At 44.8% G+C, this 21,116-nt stretch overlaps 1 protein-coding gene across 3 annotated transcripts in view; it reads left to right on the top strand.

Annotated features, from left to right (window-relative positions):
* LOC138566803 (zinc finger FYVE domain-containing protein 1-like) overlaps positions 1-21,116 on the top strand; it is a 730,070-nt gene that overhangs the window by 684,523 nt on the left and 24,431 nt on the right. For all 3 annotated transcript variants that reach the window (XM_069644465.1, XM_069644464.1, XM_069644466.1), the window contains one exon: positions 17,286-17,457. In XM_069644465.1, coding sequence (XP_069500566.1) covers positions 17,286-17,457 — 172 coding nt within the window. The remainder of the gene's footprint in view (positions 1-17,285; positions 17,458-21,116) is intronic.

The following is a 21,116-nucleotide window of genomic DNA, read 5'->3' as shown; positions in this document are numbered from 1 at the left end:
TCTAGTCTTCTCTATGGTGAACGCCGCGGCAGCTAAACTCTGTTCGCATGGGAAGTGACCTCTCATCACTGGGTCTAAATTCCCACTGTAGTATGCCAGGGGCTTGTACCCTAACGTGGTCCTCTGTGTGAGTACTGCTGTCATAAGACTGCCATTCGTGTGTGAAAATAGGTAGAATTCCTCTGCATAATTGGGAATTCCTAGTACTGGTACCGTGCCGAGTTCAACAAACCCTTCTTCATTGTTTCGGTCCATTCAATTTTTTCTTTTGTCACCTATGCTTTCTTTAGTGCTTGTAATAAGGGCTTGGTATAAGAGCTGTAGTCAAAGACCCATGCCCTGACATAATTGCATAATGCTAGAAAACTCTGCATCTGTTTTATCGTGTGTGGCTTGGCTGTGATTAATATGGCTTCAGCCCTTTCAGGGATAACTCTTTCCCCTCATGTGAGATTAGCTGGCCTATGTAAAGCACTTCTTGCTGACAATATTGTAACTTCTCTTTGTCAACTTTATATCCCTTCTCAGTCAATATAGTCAATAGCTGAATAGAATCATGTCTGCACGTTTCCTCTGTCATGCTGCAAATTAAGATGTCTTCCACATATTGCAAGACAACACTTCCTAATGCGATATTGCTTAAATCCATATGTAGGACTCTGTTGAAAATCGAAGGAGACTCACAGTACCCCATAGATAATCTTGTGCTTTTCAGACGCATTTGCCTGAACGTAAAGGACGTCAAATCTTGTGAGTCTTTGTGCAGTGGGATTGAGAAAAATGCATTTTTCAAGTCAATCACCGTGAAATATTTTGCCTCAACGGGTATATTACATAGGATTGTGGACAGGTTAGGGACTAGAGGGAACTCGACCGCTACAATATAATTTATTGGCCTTAGGTCCTGGATTAAACACCAAGACCCTCCCTTTGATTTTTCTGATGGGGTACACTGAGGTATTGCATGACGACTCTGACGTCACCAAAATACCCTGCTCCATCATAGCAGAAATTGTCTTGAAAATCCCTTCATCTGCTTCGCTAGACATGGGATACTGTCGTGCCTTTGGTAAAATTGCTCCTGGTTTCAATTTAATCCTTACTTCTCCGACTCCTTTCAACAAGCCTACATCATAAGGGCCTGTAGTCCACACTGAGACGGGCACCTCTGCAATGTCGTCCTCAAAATATTCAGGACGTTTTTGTGCCAGCATCATTCTCTGGGGCACCTCTCTTTTGATCATTCTCACCCAATAAATGAAATTAACCTCAACTTGTGTTTCCTCTATACCTGTTTGCTCTTCAAAAAGATCGTCATCAGTGACGTCAGTCAATCTGTATCCTTCCTCAATGGCGATCACTGCGCACCATTGTCTGCCTTCGTCATCCCAACCATCGATCAAAGCCACTTTTCCTCGTACTATAGCTGTGTGTATTATCAAAGGAAACACTAGTCCATTTTCCTCATGCATAGGTATTCTTGGCCTGAATAGAAACTCATTGGGGGCTCTCATGGTTTTGTCGGCAAGGCCTGGTAGCCTTACCAATAGTATACGCACTCCATACGCAAATATCACACTACCCTTAAGGATGTAATGGTGGATTTCTTTGCGAGGAATCGGACCTCAGCAAGTATGTTTGGTAACTTGTTGGAAGACTTTAAAATATTAGAGGGTTTTGTATTTCCAATACTTGGGAAGTCCGGCTCTTGCTTCTGAAGTTATGTCGCTGGAAGATAAAATGGAGCTCTTTGATTTGCCTTCTAAATATGGGATGGGGCACACTGGTGAAATGTTTCACAGTAGTGAGATGCCCGAGATGGGTTAGGTAAATTTGATTATAGAACATACTTTGCTGGACAACATGATAAAGCAGGTAGGATGTTGGCCTGATTGATAAATGGGGAGACGAATAGGAGGCCTATATTGTTGGTTAAAACGGCAGATGGTGAGCCATGTATGACCAGGATAGGAACAACTTAATATTAAAATGCTATTACAAATAACTATACAAACAGCAGGTGCTCAGATCAAACCCTAAAATTATTACATGACACAAACTAAATCCTCAGACTCCATGTATGGCAATTGATGGCCCCGTAGAGTTACAAGAAATGAAGTGGGCTATTGCACAATTAACTAAGGTAAGGCTCCTGTGGAGCAAGAGTGGACTGACAATTGAGTTTTATGACGAGTTTACAGACGCCTTAACTTACCGAGGCAATCATTGTCTTTTTGCTGAAAGCTGGGGACCCGGACCCCTAGAGTGGATCATCCCACCTCCTGTTACTCATAAATGCAGATGTAAGCATTCTAAGCAAGATACTAGCTGAGAGACTGTCGGGTGTTGCTCGCCGACCCACAGTGCGACCTGTATTCCACCAGTGAGCGCTCTTTACTGCATGACTAGCCGTGAACACTCCCAGCTGGCTACCTTCCTAGAGCATCATCCCACGGCCTGACTACAACAACAAGGCAGAGACTGCCATTTCCAGACCAACATGTGTGAGATCCCAAACATCTCCACTTAGCCAGAAATGGTAAGCCTGTATTCCATTCTCAGTACACCATCCTCATGTATATAGGATGCCTGTCATGTAGGGCACAGAAATAGCATCACGTACAGCCTTCCCGTGTCCTCTCTTCTCTCTCTTCTCTGTATATATAAAGGACCTGTTTCTGCACAGTGTACCACCCACTGTACACAGACACCCCATGACGCCCGTTCAGCCTCTTCTCCTGCAACTCATGTAGAGGTCAGAACAGCCCTCTTCCTGAATGTTGGACAATTCCCTCTTCTCCCCTTTTGGCTTTGCATTGCGTTTCCTTTATCTAAGCAAACATACCCATTCCAGTTTGTTTGCTTGCAGGGTCCTCCTGAAAGAAATTGGTTTGGGTCCTGAAGAAGGCAACAGCTGAGTAAAAGACAATTGCCGAAACGTCAAACCGGACAGACAGACTGGCGGATTGCCGCCGTTGCACGGTGACAGTGGCGTAAATCAAACATAACCATGCCACACAATGGAACTTCTTCAATTTTCCTCTTTTTTGACGTAGACCTGCAACATGATCTAATCTGCTGTTGAGCTAGACAGTGGACCTATGAACCACTTCCTGTATAGTGTCAACTAATTGAAAAATCGCACTAGTACTTAATATACAGTGTGCCTATTACAATGTTTCTTGATTTGTTCATGCATCTTTTCTTTTTTTGCTCCACATTTAATTTGTCATTTACTTGCACTGTTAAGTTACTTGTTTTATTATGCAATGTACAAATGTGTAAAATACACTGAATAAATGTAAATATATTTTTTGATACGTACGTGTGTGCAGAAGTTCATACATCACCTCAACAATAACGTACTCAAAAGGGAATGCTCCCCTGCCCCCCAAACACCTACCCCCTGATGACCACAGGTTCTCAACATATATGTGTTCATGTCTTGTTTCTGTCTACATACTTCATTAATGTAGAACACGTCAATAAATGGTGAGAGCCCACTTTTGTAAAAAGGTGTGTTAATCTGTTATAAGGTGCTTAGTACCTGGGACCAGTCTCTAAGCGTAGGACTGGTATTCAAAGCTGTATTGCTCTGCATTGTCTAGCTTCCAAGACAGGCACGTTGCCCCTGGGCTATACTCCTGGCCATGATTTGCCTAAGGATAACCAATCTGGCTTTGTCCCTGGGACTAATACTACATTAAATGGGTTCTATGTTGTTACAGCATACTTGTAACAACATAGTTGTTTTTTTTTTTACTTAGTTGATTTTGCTTCAATTTATTTAGATTATTTTATGGAGGAGGTTCCCCCCATGCCCCACCTTCCCCCTTCACTACCACCTCTATCCCCAACCCCCTTTACAACCCTGATATATACACAATACATATAGACAATTATTTCCCCACAAAGCATTCTGAAGTAAGTGCAACAAAGTAAATTACTGCAAAGTAATTTACTTTGTTAAAACATTGGGAGACCCATTAAATGTATGAAGACGGTTCTTTATGGACCTCGTTAAAAGTTCACCTGGGAGGTATACTATGTCCAGCCTCGATGCCAAAAAGGCTTTTATTGATTGTGAATATTTGTGGTAGGCTAATAGGGCATTCAAGGAGGCATTTCGTGGTTCCTCAGCAAGGTTCAGAACAGGCAATCCAATATTTGTAGATTTCACTATACAATGTTTAACCAGGCAGGGTTGCCTATTGTCTGCCCTGATATTTACCCTCGCAGTAGAACCACTGTCCTGTATGCTTAGTTTGTTGCATGGGGATTGCCATAATGTGTTGGTGGGGGAAGGAGCCAATGTTGTCCTTGCATGCCGATGGTATTTTGCTGTACGTAAGTGCACCAATACATAATCTTAAATGCTGGATGCTTTAGTACAGTTTGGCGCTCATATCATCGTTGCACATGAAAACCAGAAAATCAGTGATGTATCTTATTGTGCATTGCGAATTACAAGCTTTAGACATTTTACCTCTACCAGTCTTGGTCTAACCTTTAAAATATACTGAGTAATATCAGTTCATATAGATCACAGGATGTATAAAGGAAATGTCGTTTGAGCAGTTGATAGGTTGGCGGCCGTGATTGAGAAATGGCATAGGTTATGGTACTAGCAAAGATTATCATGATCCCCAGATTGTGTTTCAAGCTGTGCCCATGCTTCTCCCAGCGAAGTTGTTTAAAAGACTTGATGGTTTGCTACGCGAATATGGCATGAGAAGAAACCCAGGGTTGCATTAACCACACTGAAGTTGGTTTATGGGAATGGTGGACTGGGAGCACCGGATTAATGGCCATATTATATAGCCCCAAAGCTACAATATTCCATTGCATGTTGGGGTGGGGAGAAAAGCAAAATAGGCAAAATAAAATTATTTGATAACATATAGAAGCTGATTTGTTAAGGAATTCACTGCAGGCTGACCACTGGTTAGTCAGAAAGTTACCAAGCTAGGTGAACACTGTGTTTTAGATATGGGCTCTCTTAAATAGCAATACTGGTGTACGTCTGTTTCCTTCTTATGACATACTGTTTTGAGGGACAAGTTCCTTAAAGGCATGAGGCATTCGTGTAGTAGGAAAATATGGTGCGACAATGGATGTGTAATGGGTAATCTATATCTTGATGGTAGACTGATGCCATTTTAAGATTTTGTTGCCATTTGGTGATTGGAAAATGGGTAGCTTTCGAACTTTGCACTAGTGACTGTGGTTATAAGGAAACCTGGCCTGATTTCTCATCACCAGCATCAGACAGTGATTGGAACACCCATGGTGCAACACAAATGCAAGGAGTGAGAGGATGACATTGGTGCACTTACTGGGGCTCGGATTTGGTCTGCTATGTGTACACAAATTAAGGAGGTATCCTGGAATGCTCACACAGTGTAAATTCCTGCACACATTTTAACGCATATTCGATGATTATATAATAACATCTAAGCAGAACATCCTTATCCCCCTACGCTTGTTCAGAGCCAGCCCACAGTAAATAAACCACACTCAAGGCCCAATTCAGACCACCATGTAATTGAAGTACTTACCGAGGATCTAAACCAAGATGAATCCACGGATACCTCAATAATGCATATGACACGCAAGCAGCGTCGGCTGGCTAAACATAAATCTGCACACTAAGCGTTAACACAAAAGGTATGCATAATAATTGAGCCTGATTCCCTGAATGCCGCAGGGATTACTGACTTAAATATGGTCATGGGGAAGAAGAGGAAAAGGGCACATCAACGACAATCTTCTCCACCTAAGCCCCAACGCATTCTTTCCGGCTGGTTTGTAAAGAATTCTGGATCGGTCCATCCAGTCCTAAAGAATGTGGGGAAAAGCAAAAGTAAAACCATAGACTAGGATAAAGCGAAGGCAGTAATTCCACTAGCGACTCCCAATACATCAATATCCACATTGGAAGATTCTTTTGGTGAGGAACCCCTGAATAAAACCTGGTTCTGGCCAGGCTCTGTAAGTCTGTAACTGCGAACAAAACGATTCTTCCATCTAAAAACTTCACCATTGCTTGAAAATCTATTAAGAAGTCAAAGTGGATAAATGGAGCAGAATTGATAAAAGCTCTACAACAAGTACTACCACTAAGAATTGTGAACTGAAATGACTTAGATTTTGTAGAACCATTACACTATGGTGGAAAGTTAGGTTCATTGTGCATCCATTGCAGTAAACTGGAGATTTGTTCCTTGATAAGCTCACATAAGCTAACGTTAAGCTCACGTAAGCTAACATTAAGTTCAATGGGGTACGACCTAGACGTTAACCAATCCCTGAAATTCACATCGGATTGTTCTTGTAAGAAGGATTTATCAAGCAAAGCTCGGCCCTCTGCCCCCGCTATAGGGGCAGTAAAAGGTGGTGATGACTTTCATGCTGGGAATGGTTATCCTTTCACCCAGGGAGGCCCCCCGTCTGTAAATTCTTAATACTTGCAATTAGTTTCTCGGAAAACATGTGAGCTTTGTCATTTTATGAACAAGAAGGCTTTTCTACCGGAGCTTTTGGAATATGATGGCCTTCTGCTACAAGAGACATGTGTGCTATCGTTTTACGTGCAGTGGCAGCGGATGTTTAAAATACTAAAAACTGGCTCCACTAGAACTATGTGGCAGGCACTTAGAGATGCTCAGGTTCAAAACGATAGTAAGCTGGCAAATGTAATCCATTCTGAGAAATGGTTAGCACATATTCACTCTAACTTTACAGGAGAAGAGTATCTTGAAGGTAATGCTGTAATACCCGATGTTAGATGGGAGATAAATTGGCACCTCGATGATAGAGATAGCTATTATAAATCTAAAAAGCTCTAGAGCTCCAGGTCCCATCCGATAAGCCAACGTAGTATGGAAACAAAATTTAAAAAAATGGGTGATGGTATTGGAGATCCTAGTTCACGTGATATATCGGCCTCGTCAGATACCAAAATGCTGGCGCAGGGCAATTCTGGTCCCAGTATATAAGAAAGGCTGTTGTTCTCTGCCAGAGAATTATTGCCTTCTCTCTATTCTGGATGTATACGGCAAAATATTTGTATGCTTTGTACTTGAAGATTTACGAAAGTGGGCTGATCCTAGCTCGATCTTAGATGACCTGTCGACTGGTTTCCGACTGGTAACTCTACATTATATAATCTTGGTTTAGTAAATTGTATAACATCTAAAGTAAAGACCGGTGGGGCAGGTTTTTATGCTGCATTCATTGATTTATGTGCGCTTTTGACAAAATCCACAGTTTATGCCTCTGGCAAAAATTGCCAAGGATGGGTTGTCCTGATTACTCATGACAGATTATTATACTACTCCATACTAATACTGACGTACAGACCAAGTTAGATGAAATAGGCCATGTGACCACCTGTGCAACTACAACACAAGGGTTTAGATGGGGGGGTATCGTAGTCTATCTTTTTAATTTATGCATGGTTGATCTTCCGCCAGTATTAAGCGCGTTGGTACATTGCCTACCAACAGTAAACTGTATTCCAATCCCTTATGATATATGCAGACGATATCATCTTTGAGCATACAATTGGAATTAATAGGTCTTTGAAAGAATTGGGCAAGTGTGCTTTAAAAAACATCTATAGATAAATTATCCAAAAACTAAAGCTATGCTGTTTTCCTGTCGCCAGATACGTAAATTCGCTCTGATACTAGACAGTCAACCTCTGGAATATGGATCCAGTTATATGTACTGTGGCTTAAAATTAAGTGTATTAAATAACACTCAAGAAATACTAGCTATTAAAACTGGAAGAGCAAGAAAATTGACTGCCTTCTTTACTAATTTGCTTGTAAGACAGCAGGTTATAGTTTAAGTGGGATAAGAAAACTTTGCTTTCAATCCTTCTGCCCTGCTGTCTTGTATGGCCTAGTTACTGTATTATTATGTAGTTATGACTGGCTAAATGTATTGGAAGGCACTTTCTGGAAACAAATCTTAAAACTGTCTCCAGCTGTTCCAATGGCCAAATTAAGGCTGGAATTGAGCTAGACTACTTTGAAGACAATGGCCTTGTTAAGATGAAGCAATCAGTATTCGAAACAAGCATACTTTCCCAACTGCCCGCTCCTCAGGATTGTGCACGAGTGCTGCGTTAAAGAAACTAACAGTAAGGGACTCAGTTTTACGACCGAGAATTAGACATTTGTAAAACCTGTTTATTGGTCCCCTTAATGTTGTAAGATTACCACTGAGACGGAATACTATGAAATTAAATCAATTCTTAAAAAGAAAATCAAGATGTGGGACTGGAATTTGAATTTATCATATCTGGGCAAATTGCCCTCTTATCACAGAGTTGGTAAAAGGGCATATAATGTTTTTAGCCCGCAAAAATATCTGATTGAATGCCCAGATCCGAGGGTCAGGGAATTTAATTTTGAGATTACAGACCGATCCATTATCAGTCCTGTCAAATTCCGGGCCCCAGACTTGGCTTCACCTTATATAATCGTCATTGCAGAATCAGTAAGACATTGCATCTCTTAGAAACTGTGAGGCACATGTTAACCAGATGTAAGCAATTGGGAAACATTTATAGGTGTAATCAAGAGAATTTGTGACAGATTTTATTGATATTAAGAGCAAGAGATTTTTGTTCTATTTTCTTAATTCTGGATTAAATCATTTACATATTGGTTTATATTGTATAGGGAACATTGTCGAGAAATTGTTGCTAGCTGAATTGAGTTAAATGTTTTATTATTTAGACTGTAAAATATGATATTGTATTTACTTTTTTATATTTATGTGTATGTGAAAAGTTCCTGAGATATATTTCTGAGGCTTGTGGAATCTGCTTGGATTCACATGCTGTGCATAGGCTGACATCTAGTGGAAGCTGCGGAGTATTAGTTTGTTTTTCGAAACTCGAAAATGGGCGTCGACACAGGGCGTGCCAGTAATACTATCCCTATTGTGACGTCCACTGTACCCAAGATCCCTCACGCGTCTAGGTTCCTCAGATTGTTTTTTTCCGCCATACTGGTCGGAAGCATTTTGTGGAGTCCCCTGGCCTTAGCCATACTTTTGCTAAAAATTTAAAATTATAATCTATTGTCATCCTTCCCCACCCCAACGTCGAACTTCGACACTCGACGTCCGCTGGAGAAGAAATCGACCGTCGGCTGCTGCACGACGGATTTGGGCCTCGGAAGGCCGCTGGCCTCGGCCCGGGCCTTGGAAGGCCTCTGGCCTCGGCCCTGCAAGTAGGGAGAATGGGGGGTGGTACATACTCTACACTCTTGGTATATAGGTACACCTTATACAATTCCTACACTTAACAGCCCGCTGCCTCAAGGTGCGTATGGAGGGTACCCCTTTTCAATTCTGCCCCAAGTGCAATCGCAAATACCCTTGGGTCGACAGGCACGCCATGTGCAATCTCTGCTTGCCGAGGGATCACCCCGAAGCGAACTGCAGAGCGTGTAGTAGGTTTAAACCTAAGACACTTAAGGACCGTTCGACGAAGCGTTGGGCCCACCACGCCAGGCAGGCGGCCATGGCAGCGGAGGGCGCCTTCAGCGACGGCAGCGACGCCGTACTTTCGGACGGCGAGGGCATTACGGCGTCGAAAGACAGCCGAGCGCAGGTCCCCGACCTCGGAAGGTCGTCCGGCAGGGCGGCTATGGTGAAGACCCCCGGCGACACAAGCGCTTCACATACTACACACACTAAACACACTAAGTCCAACCGAGACTCGACGACGTTGAGTTCTCGGAAAGAGGCACAAACAGAACGGTCCGATTCGCCGCATGACTCCAGGCAATCATCCACTCTTGCCAAGAGTGCCTCGCTCCCTAGCTAACAGAAGTTCGATCGTCGGGAGACGAAGACGACTTCCACCCCCAGGCCGCGCTCCAGGAGTTGGAGCCCGCAGTTAAAACCAGCGAGGCCCCACGCTCGAACGATAGGGACACCACCCCCGATCCTCGACGCCAGGCGTCGAAAACCTCCGGAGCCACTAAAGGACAGGGAAAACATTTTTCCACTCACGGGGAGGGGGGAAAACAGCAGAAGAAACAACCTTTGCACTCTTCCACACCTGTGAAACACACCTCTCCCCCTAAACAGACAGACAAAACCAGGTCTGCTGATATGTCTAAAACCAGCAAAGCTACTCAAGAAAAATCCCATAGACTTGCTGAGATGGTCATCCCCAGTTCCAAAAAATGGTCCAGTGAAGACATAGATAGGGTTATGTCAAGAATGTCTTCTTTGGCAGATTTTTATGATAAAAATCCAGAACATTTCCTCTCGTATGATCCACAGGGGGCGACACCCTCAGGCTCTACCGATCCTATCCCCCCCCGAGTAAGAAGCCCCGGTTTGAAACTCCGATGAGGTCAGAACCCTTCGAGGTGCAACCTTACGCAAGACCATACTCACTGTATCAAGGAGAGGCTTCCTTTTGTGAGGACCAAGAATTTGGTATGATAGAAGAGCAAACCGGGACGGGCTACTATGGGGATGATGAGGACCAGGAAGAGGAAGAGGAGGACCTAGAAACATACAGAGTAGATTCCCCGGTAGAGAACGAAGCCCCGGTTACCGACTCCCCGGTCGATAACCAACTACTCCTAAACAAGGTTCTCGCACGCGCAGCAGAACATTTCCACATTGACACCCACGGTGTCCAGGAGGAAAGGGACTTCACAGAAGAGTTAGTGGGAGAAATGAGGCCTGTTGCCGAGACCATCCCTATCCTTAAGTCCATTCAGCGGAAATAGATCCGTCCCTGGTGAACCCGAACCTCACCAGAGCAGTCAATCCCATGGTTGAAAAACTTTTCAGGGCGGCCCAGTCTGACCCTCTCAATATAAGAGGTCATCTTGAAACACATGTGTATAGGCGCGTTACAAATACCATATCATATCATATCATATCTGAAGCCAGACGCCCTAGTTGTCACCAACACTCGTAAAAGGGCTGGAACACCCTTGTCATTGTCCGAAGCTCCTCCCGACAAGGAGAGCAAAAAACTATACGGTTTCGGCAGGAAAGTAGCCTCAATGTCCGCCTATCAAGCAAGGATTGCAAACTCCACCACCCTGTTGGCCAGCTACAACTGCCATCAGTGGGAAGAAGTCGCGGCACTCATAGCCTCTGCTCCTGAACCTTTAAAGGGCCAGTTAGCTCGGATTTCCGCAGAGGGAAGAGCCGTGTCTGGTTGCATTTTGAAAGCAACCTTCGACGCCGCGGACAACGCAGGCAGATTGATAGCGGAAGGCACTGTTATCAAAAGACATGCATGGTTACGGCAGTCTGGTTTTAAGGCAGAAACACAGGCATCATTGTTGGACAAACCGGTGGAGACCGATCTGTTGTTTGGTAAGGCCGTCGAAGACGCACTGAAGAATGCCAAGGACGAATACGAAACACTCGAGTCCCTTGGCCAGTTAACCAACAAACCCCCTAATCAGAGAGGGAATAGTAATTTTCGTCCCCCACGCGGCCAAAATTCCCAGAGCGGATCTACCTATTCCCAGGGGCAGGGTACACAGTGGAACAACCAACAGTCTACCCAGGGTTATGGCAGGGGTAATAGGAGAGGTCGTGGTAAAGGCAGAGGCAGCCCCAACAAGGGAGGCGGCACGCCTCCACCAAAGCAGTGACGCTCAGTTCAGGGTCCCTTCTCACGCAACCCCAGTAGAGGGACGCATTTCCAACTTCACCCAGGCTTGGGAAGGGATCACATCAGACAGATGGGTGCTGTCAACAGTATCCATAGGATATTGTATAGAACTACTGCAGCGTCCCCGGAACCATCCTCCACGACAAAGAGTTCACTCTTTAGAACATCAGAAGATTCTCCTCGAGGAGATCGCCATTCTGCTAGAAAAGGACGCGATAGAACTCATCCCGGGACACCAGGTAAACAAGGGTATTTATTCAACTTACTTCCTTGTGCCAAAGAAAGATTTGACAATGCGCCCAGTATTGGACTTACGGCCTGCCAACAAGTATGTCAAGCCCCAAAAATTTCGTATGACCACGCTAAAAGAGGTAATCCCCCTCCTAAAAAAGGGGGATTACATGGCAACCTTGAATATGAAAGATGCTTATTTTCATATTTCCATGTTCCCAGCGCACAGAAAGTATTTGCGCTTCAAGGTGGACAGTCGACACTACCAATTCAAGGTACTGCCCTTGGGGATAGCTTCGGCACCAAGGGTATTCACCAAGGTACTGGCGGTGGCGGCTGCACACCTACGCAGGGAGGCAATCCTAGTGTACCCTTATCTGGACGACTGGCTCATAACGGGGGAAACCCCAGGAATTTGCAGGATAAACATTCAAAGGACTATCGACCTCCTCCACGAGTTAGGCTTCTCAATCAAGGAGAAAGAGTCAAGCCTGGGGCCGAGCACCTCCAAACAATTCCTAGGAGCAATCCTAGATACTCAAGAGGGGTTGACCTTTCCTTCAAAAAGAATTCTGAATATACTACTGCAAATTCCGCATTATCAGTCCGGTCAACAAATAACGGTACGCAAAGCAATGCGTTTACTGGGCATGATGGCATCATATATTTACCTGGTCCCCCACGCGCGCCTCAGCATGCGTCCCATGCAGGAATGGTTGGCGAAACAGTGGTCTCAGGCAAGTGGTCAGTGGGACGATCTAGTGGTCGTTTCGCCAACACTGGTACAAAGCCTTCACTGGTGGACAAGAGAGAATCTCGCACAGGGGAAACCCTTTTACGATCCCGAAGTACAGGCAGTAGTCACTACAGATGCATGTCTGACGGGGTGGGGAGCTCACCATCTCCACCACACAGCTCAGGGTCTCTGGTCTCACTCAGTGGCCAAGAACCACATCAACCTGCTAGAGCTTCTGGCAGTATTCAGAGCGCTTCAGGCGTTCGAGCCCCACCTACTAAACCTGTCACTGCAAATCCGGACGGACAGCACAACAGCCATGTTCTACCTGAACAAGCAAGGAGGGACTCGCTCGCCAAATCTGTCCAAGCTTGCCCAGAAAATCTGGATATGGGCACTCAGACGGAACATCTATCTGTCATCACAACATGTTCCAGGGGAGCTTAATTCCCTAGCGGAGCAGAGACTCCCTCCCAGAGGAACACGAATGGGTTCTACACAGAGAGGTCGTAGAAGATATCTTCTCTCAGTGGGGTTTCCCCACTATACACTTATTCGCCACAAGCGAAAACAGACAATGCCCAGGATTTGCATCCAGGTTCCCCCAACCAGACTCCCAGGGGAACGCCCTGTGGATGAACTGGTCAGGGATGTTTGCGTACGCTTTTCCACCAACTCCTCTCATCAGGAAAGTGGTGAACAAGATGAACAGAGTCGATGACGCTCGTCCTAGTTGCTCCCATGTGGGCAAGACAACCGTGGTTCCCACACCTACGCAGGATGGCGGTGTGCGAACCCATCAAACTTACAGCCTGCTACAACCTATTGACCCAGCACCAAGGTCAAACAGTGCACCAGCAACCCAACTCAATGAACCTGGCAGCATGGCTCCTGAAGTCATAGAGTTTGGACATCTCAATTTGCCACAGAGGTTTATGGACATCCTAAAGGAATCTAGGAAACCAAATACAAGGCACTGTTACTTTGACAAGTGGAAGAGGTTTGTTATCTGGTGCCAGAGTGCACTCCTTCCACTATTGTTACATACATGCTCCACCTGCTGGATGCAGGTTTGGTTTTTAACTCACTGAAAGTACACCTGGCAGCCCTGTCGGCTTACACCACTTCCCATAGCAAGGTTTCGTGGTGGAAAGTACCAGTAGTTAAAGCCTTCATGCAAGGAGTAAAGAGACTTCACCCTCCTATTTCAAACCCACCACCAGGGTGGGACCTTAATGTGGTGCTAGCCAAGCTCATGGGCCCCCCTTTCGAACCCATGCATAAAAGCAGTCTCAAACACCTGACTTGTAAAACGGCCTTCTTAGTAGCTATTACTTCTATAAGAAGGGTCAGTGAAATTCAGGCTCTGTCAGTGCAGGATCCCTTCTTTACTGTCCATAAAGACAAACTGGTTTTACGCACACACCCTAGGTTCTCACCTAAATTTATATCTAAATTCCATGTAAACCAGTCCATCGAGCTTCCAGCTTTCTTCCAGGACCCGCAAAGCTCGGCTGAGGTGAAACTACACACCCTAGATGTGCGTAGGGTGGTCCTCTACTATGTAAATAAAACCAGACCGCTAAGGAAAACAGATCAACTGTTTGTCTCCGTAGCTACAGGCAGAGTGGGGGATCGCATCTCTAAAGGTGCCATCTCGAAGTGGATTAATAACTGTATCCAGCTGTGTTACTCACTTTCTGAAAGAACTCTGCCTTTCACGCCAAGAGCCCACTCTACTAGAGGCATTGGGGCCACTCTGGCTTTCATTGCAAATGTACCCCTTGACACCATTTGCAAAGCAGCTACTTGGAGCTCTATTCACACTTTTACTCAGCATTACTGCATTGACACCCATTCCAAGGCAGATACACAAGTGGGACAAGCGGTTCTAAGACACTTATTTGCTCATGACCCTTCTCACATCCCACCTCCTTCTTCAGGTACTGCTCGCTAATCTATGCACAGCATGTGATCTAAGCAGATTCCACAAGCCTCAGAAGGGATACATTACTCACCGTAATCGTATTTCTGATGCTTGTATCTGCTTAGATTCACATGCGACCCACCCTTCCTCCCCTCTGAGAGAAGGCACATGATGGCTTGTAGTCTTACCTTTCTGTCTATCTGCTTGGATTATCTGTACTCACGCTACTCCTCATGCTACCTCATGTCAGAAAAAATACAATCTGAGGATCCTAGATGCGTGAGGGATCTTGGGTACAGTGGACGTCACACTAGGGATAGTATTACTGGCACGCCCTGTGTCGACGCCCATTTTCGAGTTTCGAAAAACAAACTGTAATACTCTGCAGCTTCCACTAGATGTCGGCCTATGCACAGCATGTGAATCTAAGCAGATACAAGCATCAGAAATACGATTACGGTGTGTAATGTATCCTATATATATATATATATCTCCTATTGGCCCTCATTCAGAGTTTTTTGGTCTGGAGAGCAACTTACCGGCACCCTTTCCGGACCAGTAAACTACAACTCTGCCTGCAAGCCGCATCGGACCAGTAGGTAGAGTTGTCACAGAAGCACTGACACCGTTAGCAACGATGCTGGTGCTTCCGTGTCCCCATTCCCGTGGAGTCTTATACGACTATAGGTCTCCACAGGAATGGACATTTAAAAAATCTGGCACCTGACTTCCTGCTCTACCAGGACTTGTAATGTAATTCGGTGTAGCGAGTCCAGAGCAACCCTCCGGTAGCACCAGCAGGTTACCGCCAGACTCGTAATGAGGACCATTGTGTTTTATAAACCTCTTATCTTTCCTTGTGCCCAGAATTAACTGTTTAAAAAAAAAATGCAGTTCTTTCATATAGCCGATTATCATGTGCCATGTTTTTGCAAAATATAATAAATGTGTATAAAATAGCCCAGTGATATTTCAGCCAATAGGGATAGTCAAACCCTCCCATCTCCACCTCTTTGGCTCTTTGGCACCAATGCTCCACTGAGTGAAATTACTCCATAATCTGTCAATTTTAGCAATACCTTTTTTTTTTACGTAGTTGTGATGGGAGAGCCAGAATCACATGACCTTTGGGGTGGATACCCATTCTTACCTCAGAAGGGAAAGCTACCGCCCTCCCCATTTAATTCTAACTTAACCTTAGTCAGAACAGCCATAATATCTTTTGAAAAGAATGGACTTAAAATCTCAGGAGACTTCAATTCCCAGGCTCATTAAGGTAGCTCTGGACCATTTCAGTTCCCCATATGCTATTTGTGCCCTTAAAAATGGCTTTGAGGGGGAGAAGTCTGGGACTTTCCCTAGTTGATTTTATGACTAGAGGTATTTCCGAACACTTCTAATAGCATGAGGTTCCCTTCCCCCATAGCGTCTTCTAGCAGGACCAGCATATCGTCCATTTATAACGAGACCTTCTACTCAGTGGCCCTAAATGCGAAGCCCTTAATATCATACTTATGTTGTATTGCTGTTCCCCCACTGAAACCACCCCATTATGCAAATTGAAGGGTTCTTCACTAAATGATATTAATTTTGTTTGACTCTTTGCTATTTGTCTGCATATCTTTATAATAGTACATTTTTTTAAATGTTTCTTTTTTTTACCAGAATCATGCAGGTGTTGGCAAATATGAATTGTATATTTTTCCCTAATGGAAACAGTTTCCCTTTGTTAGGATAGATGTGACGGGCTTGTTGTGGTAATTTAAATGCGACAATGTTTGCTTTTGCTATAAAATACCTAATGTTACAATTTGGCTCAAGCAAACCTGCTATGTTAGTTTTATTGTTGCATTGCAGCTCTTTTTGTGAAGTCTAACTACTTACAATCTATGCCCTCAGTTGCAGGAGTTCTTCCGGCCCCACTGGAAAGTGTACTGTACATCGCAATAGCCCAACTCAATAAAAGGATATACTAAAATAATCATACTTTTTTATAAGAGTATGCCATGGCACCCTTTCATAAATGAATCTAGCCAGTTGACCTGGGTGCCGGGAGCTTGCCCACTGGACTGGCAGGCTGAAATGGCCTCAAGCCGCCAGGCCTCCCTTTTATCAAACCTGGCTACATCACCTTCCATTACATCCTGGCTACACATATTAAACAGGGATATCACACTGGAAGCTGCCCTTCCTGTTGTGACTAATCAAAGTTAACAGTAAATTAATATTGAGAAAAGGACAAACCTACTTTCCCATGACATACTGTTCAGCAGGATAGCTAACCGCTTAAAAATGTCGGTATCACTACAAACCATTGAAGACAATTACTGCAAGGTAGAACACCTCAATGATAAACCAACAAATTCAGATGAAAAAATAAATTTGGGGGTGGGAGCAGTTGGGCTATTTATTTAAAATAAAAATAAATCATTGTTTTACGTTCAAGGTTTACGACTTCACAGTAAAAACCTTGAGGCTTTATGTAGATCCAATATTTCTGGTTGGATTTCAACCTCCTTGGATATGAAAAGTAATTGCAGTGGTGCTCATCTCACTTTTCCATGTAGTAGGGTTTCTTTCAAGAAAATGAGTTTTGTAGGCTAGCTTTGGAAGATGAAAGTAGATAACGTTTTAATAAGGATGTTTTTGCTTAAATATGGGTGTTTGTTTTCTGATCCTGCGAGTAGGACTTCATGTATCTGTGCTCCTCTTTTCAGGCGTGCTTTGGATGTAAGAGGGCATTTGATGTGGAGGAGAGGAGACATCACTGCCGTGCTTGCGGAGAAGGATTCTGTCACATGTGTTCCAATCAAACCATGCCTGTGCCAGAGAGAGGCTGGGGTACTGCCCCAGTCCGGGTGTGCAAGAAGTGCTACCAGGGAGGCAAAGGTAATGTTTGTTTTTCCACCCAAAATGTTTTACAGGCAGATATTTCTCGGGTTGGCGTGATGATGCTTGGATGGGTTTGCAGCGTTGGTGGTGTTCTCTCACCTCTTCTATTCTCAGAATTCAAAGTATGGGAATATTCTTATTCTTTCTGTTGGTACCAATTCCTCTTTCATTTGCTGATGCTGTCCTGCCCTATACAGTACATTTGATGCAGATATGGTTGTCTGCATCAAAATCATGCAAATCTTTTTCTCTTTCTGCAGAAGTTCGAACCCATTCCTCATGAGGCAAATCTACATATATTTAGTGTTTCAATCCAGGACCTGAAGAATCGCAGAAAATACAGTGATTCATGAATCAGAGCCATTGTGTCGCCCCCCGCGCCACCTGACCTGCTAGACCCTCCCCAGCACCCTGTACAGCTTTACCCCTCCTCTGTGCCCCTCTGTATTCTACCCACCGCTGTACGTCTGTTCTGTTGTTTCCTCTGAAAAGGGCTCCATTATGCATCTGTATTGTTGTATACTTCTGTAAAGCTCTCTGTTGCTTCTCAAAGCTAGGTCTGTGCTCAGTAAATACCATAATAATAATAATGGGAAAAACCTGGATAAATCCCTTGAAATCCTGAGGCCTTAGATATTGACTCTTTAAGAATTTGGCAACCACATTTTTTGAGGCCCGTGTTAGGTAGATTTTCATTTTTATGTGAAAATCCCCTTCACATGCGAGTCCTCTGGCACTTTTTGCTGGACTACTGGATTTTTTGTCAGTTCTGAGTTTTTGGGAACCTTTTTCCACACTCATTTGGGATCCTTTTTTATTTCTTTTAATACCTTTTTCTTGGAGTCCTGCTTTCCTCCAGGTTTTGTGGCATCTGTCCTTGACTTTTGCAACACATAGCGCTCTCTGTGCAGTGTTGCTGGGAGCATTTTAAGCTTCCCTTTTTAGTTTCTTTTCCTTATGGGGAACACATTTTCCCAAGGGCAGGAGGATATTTTTATTCTTACTATCTTTTTCTATTGGTTGATTAGCACACCCCACGCATGTGCAGTCACTCCAGATAGCGGGGGTGGGTGGCTTGATGCTTTCTGCAGGAGAGTAGTTTCCGTGACAGCGGCCATGGTTGAAGCTGCCGACTCACTCGCCACCTTGGTGACATATGACCAGGAACTGGTTCAAGATCGGTCCCGTCCTGGAGTTCCGGCCTAACAAGAACAACCAGGAAGGTTGTATGCTGCTTGGGGAGGGCAACTCAACCTCTGACCATACGATCTTTGTAGATGTTGATATTGTCCATATGGGATTCCGCCATAGGGGCAACAGCACTGTCCTACGACTCAAGGTTAGCTGAAGGCCCCACAGGTGAAGGTCACTGATAAACCCTTTGATGGGGAAGCCCTTTTTTGGCAGAAAAGTCAATGTTACTCTACAAGCCATTAACATGGACATAAACACGGCACGATCCATAGGCACTCTGCAGTAAAAAAGGTCTTTTCTGTTGTTTCGCTGGAAGCAACACTGCTTCTCAAGATCCGACCGAGACTCCCACTCCCAGTCATGAAGGGGGAGGTTGTGCGACTCAGGCGATCAGTACAAAGCTGAACTGCAACACTAGAGAAATGCACACAGGCACCAGAGCTCTTCTCATAAATGCCAGTGCAACAATCAGGCTTGACTCTTGCCTTGCGTTTCATTGCATTTCAGCATTCCAGTGGCAGGGCCTTCCTTCCAACGTTAATGGAAACAAATAACATCAAACAAATGGGTGCTTTCGATAGTAAACCAGGGCCAACCCTCCAATTAGTTCAAAGGCCGCCTACAACAACCCACTTCCAATTCCAAGAAAGAGTTGAAACATCTTCATGTGCTTTAGCTAGAAGTAATGCTGCGCCTGTCCAAAGGAACTATATATAGCTTGTAGAGCATCTGCTCACATTATTTCCTGGTTCGCAAAATGTCTTGGTGAATTGAGAGCCATCCTTGATATCTCAACAAATGACTGTTCTCTGCCATTTTCAATGGTCACGCTGCAAAACATTCTCAGCCAGGTTCCCAAGGGAACTTTCTATTGTCCCTTTACATGGAGGATGGCTATTTCCATGTTGCCATTCATCAGAGTCTTCACAAATTCCTGCGCTTCGTGTTAGCAGAATGCCACTTTAAATTCAAGGTCCTCTCTTTCGGCTTCAAGTCCGCCCCTAGGATGTTTACAAAATGCGTTACCTCAGCACTTCTCAGGAAGTATGGGATACACGTCTATCCTTATTTGGATGACTGGCTGATCAAATCACCATCCGCCAAACAAAGCCTACAGCACACAAGGGCCACTGAAACCTGTCTAACGTCTTTGGTCGTCTCTCTTAATTACGAGCCGTCACCTATGATGCCATCTCAATAGATGCTGTTTATAAGGGCACACCCGGACACCACAACTTCCACTGCCACCCCATCTGCTGCTCTAGTCTATTTTGGGTATAATGCCCTCATGTGTCACGCTGCACATGGACCCCCTGGAAGAATTCCTGGATGCCCACTGGGATCAGGTCTCCTGGAATTGCGATGACAAACTCTCCCTCACCAGTCCCCCTGCACAACACACTGCATTGGCGAGAGGACATTGCCAACTTTGCCAGCACAGCTCCTTTCACAGTCCCACACATTGATGTTTCTGTGATGAAGGATGCATCTTTGGAGGGGCGGGAGAGCCCTCAATGCTGATCTTCACGCCAGAGTACTCGGGTCAACAGAGGAAAAGTCTCTCCACAGCAATATTCTAGAGCTCGGGCGATGTTCTGGACCCTCAATTCTTTCTTGCCTCATCTGCAAGGGAAGGTAGTATGGGTGTTCACGGACAACAGACACCTGGTTCTACATCCAAAAAAAGGCTACGATCCTCTACTCCGGGTTGCAGTCACTGTGGAAATGGGCTCTGGCCCAGGCAATGTTTCTGTCCCCCTTTCACCTGTCAGGCTTACTCTTTGGCTGATTTCCTCAGCAGAGAACGTTGTGCCTATCACGAATGAGAGCTCCTCCAGAGTCAAGTGCAAGTAATCTTCCAAACTTTAGAGTTCCTTTGTCGCATAGAAAACGGGGTCAGGACAGCAGTGGTCTCTTCACAGCATTGCAAAGGGTCTGCAGGCATCTCTGGTCGTCTTCTTCTTCGGTTACTTCATTTTCCAGTGGTCAACTTGCTTTTCACTCCAGGAGCCTCACCTTATATACAGTTCCAGCACACACTCCTCTGCAATCTCTCTCAGCAGTTTACAGAAAGGGGCATATGGCTGTCCAATCAGGACAGCCAGACCCCCAGTGGGAGCTAGTCCCATTCCGGCACTCTGGCAGACAAAGAACAGAGAGGTGGAAAACTCCTCCCCCACTACCTGCCTGCCCAGACACTCTGGGGCCTAGGTGGGACACCCAAGGGTTCCAGCCAAAGTCAAAACACACACACACAGACCTCCCCCTCCCAGAATGGTAGAAGGGCTAACAAAGAACAACCATGCTATAAATTTCGAAAAAAGCATGAAGCCCCAAGTTAGTACTTGGGTTCGTATATTGTGCACTGCCGGGGCTATGGACATAGCCTGTGGTAGAGAAATCACACAATAGTTGGTAAACCACGTCCACTGCCACCAGCCATATCTAGGAGGTTGTCTATG

Source organism: Ambystoma mexicanum, chromosome 2p, assembly GCF_040938575.1.
Source record: "Ambystoma mexicanum isolate Mex_15411 chromosome 2p, UKY_AmexF1_1, whole genome shotgun sequence".
NCBI lineage: Eukaryota > Metazoa > Chordata > Amphibia > Caudata > Ambystomatidae > Ambystoma > Ambystoma mexicanum.
Note: the sequence above shows the minus strand (reverse complement) of the source record. Positions and strands in the feature narration are given on the sequence as shown.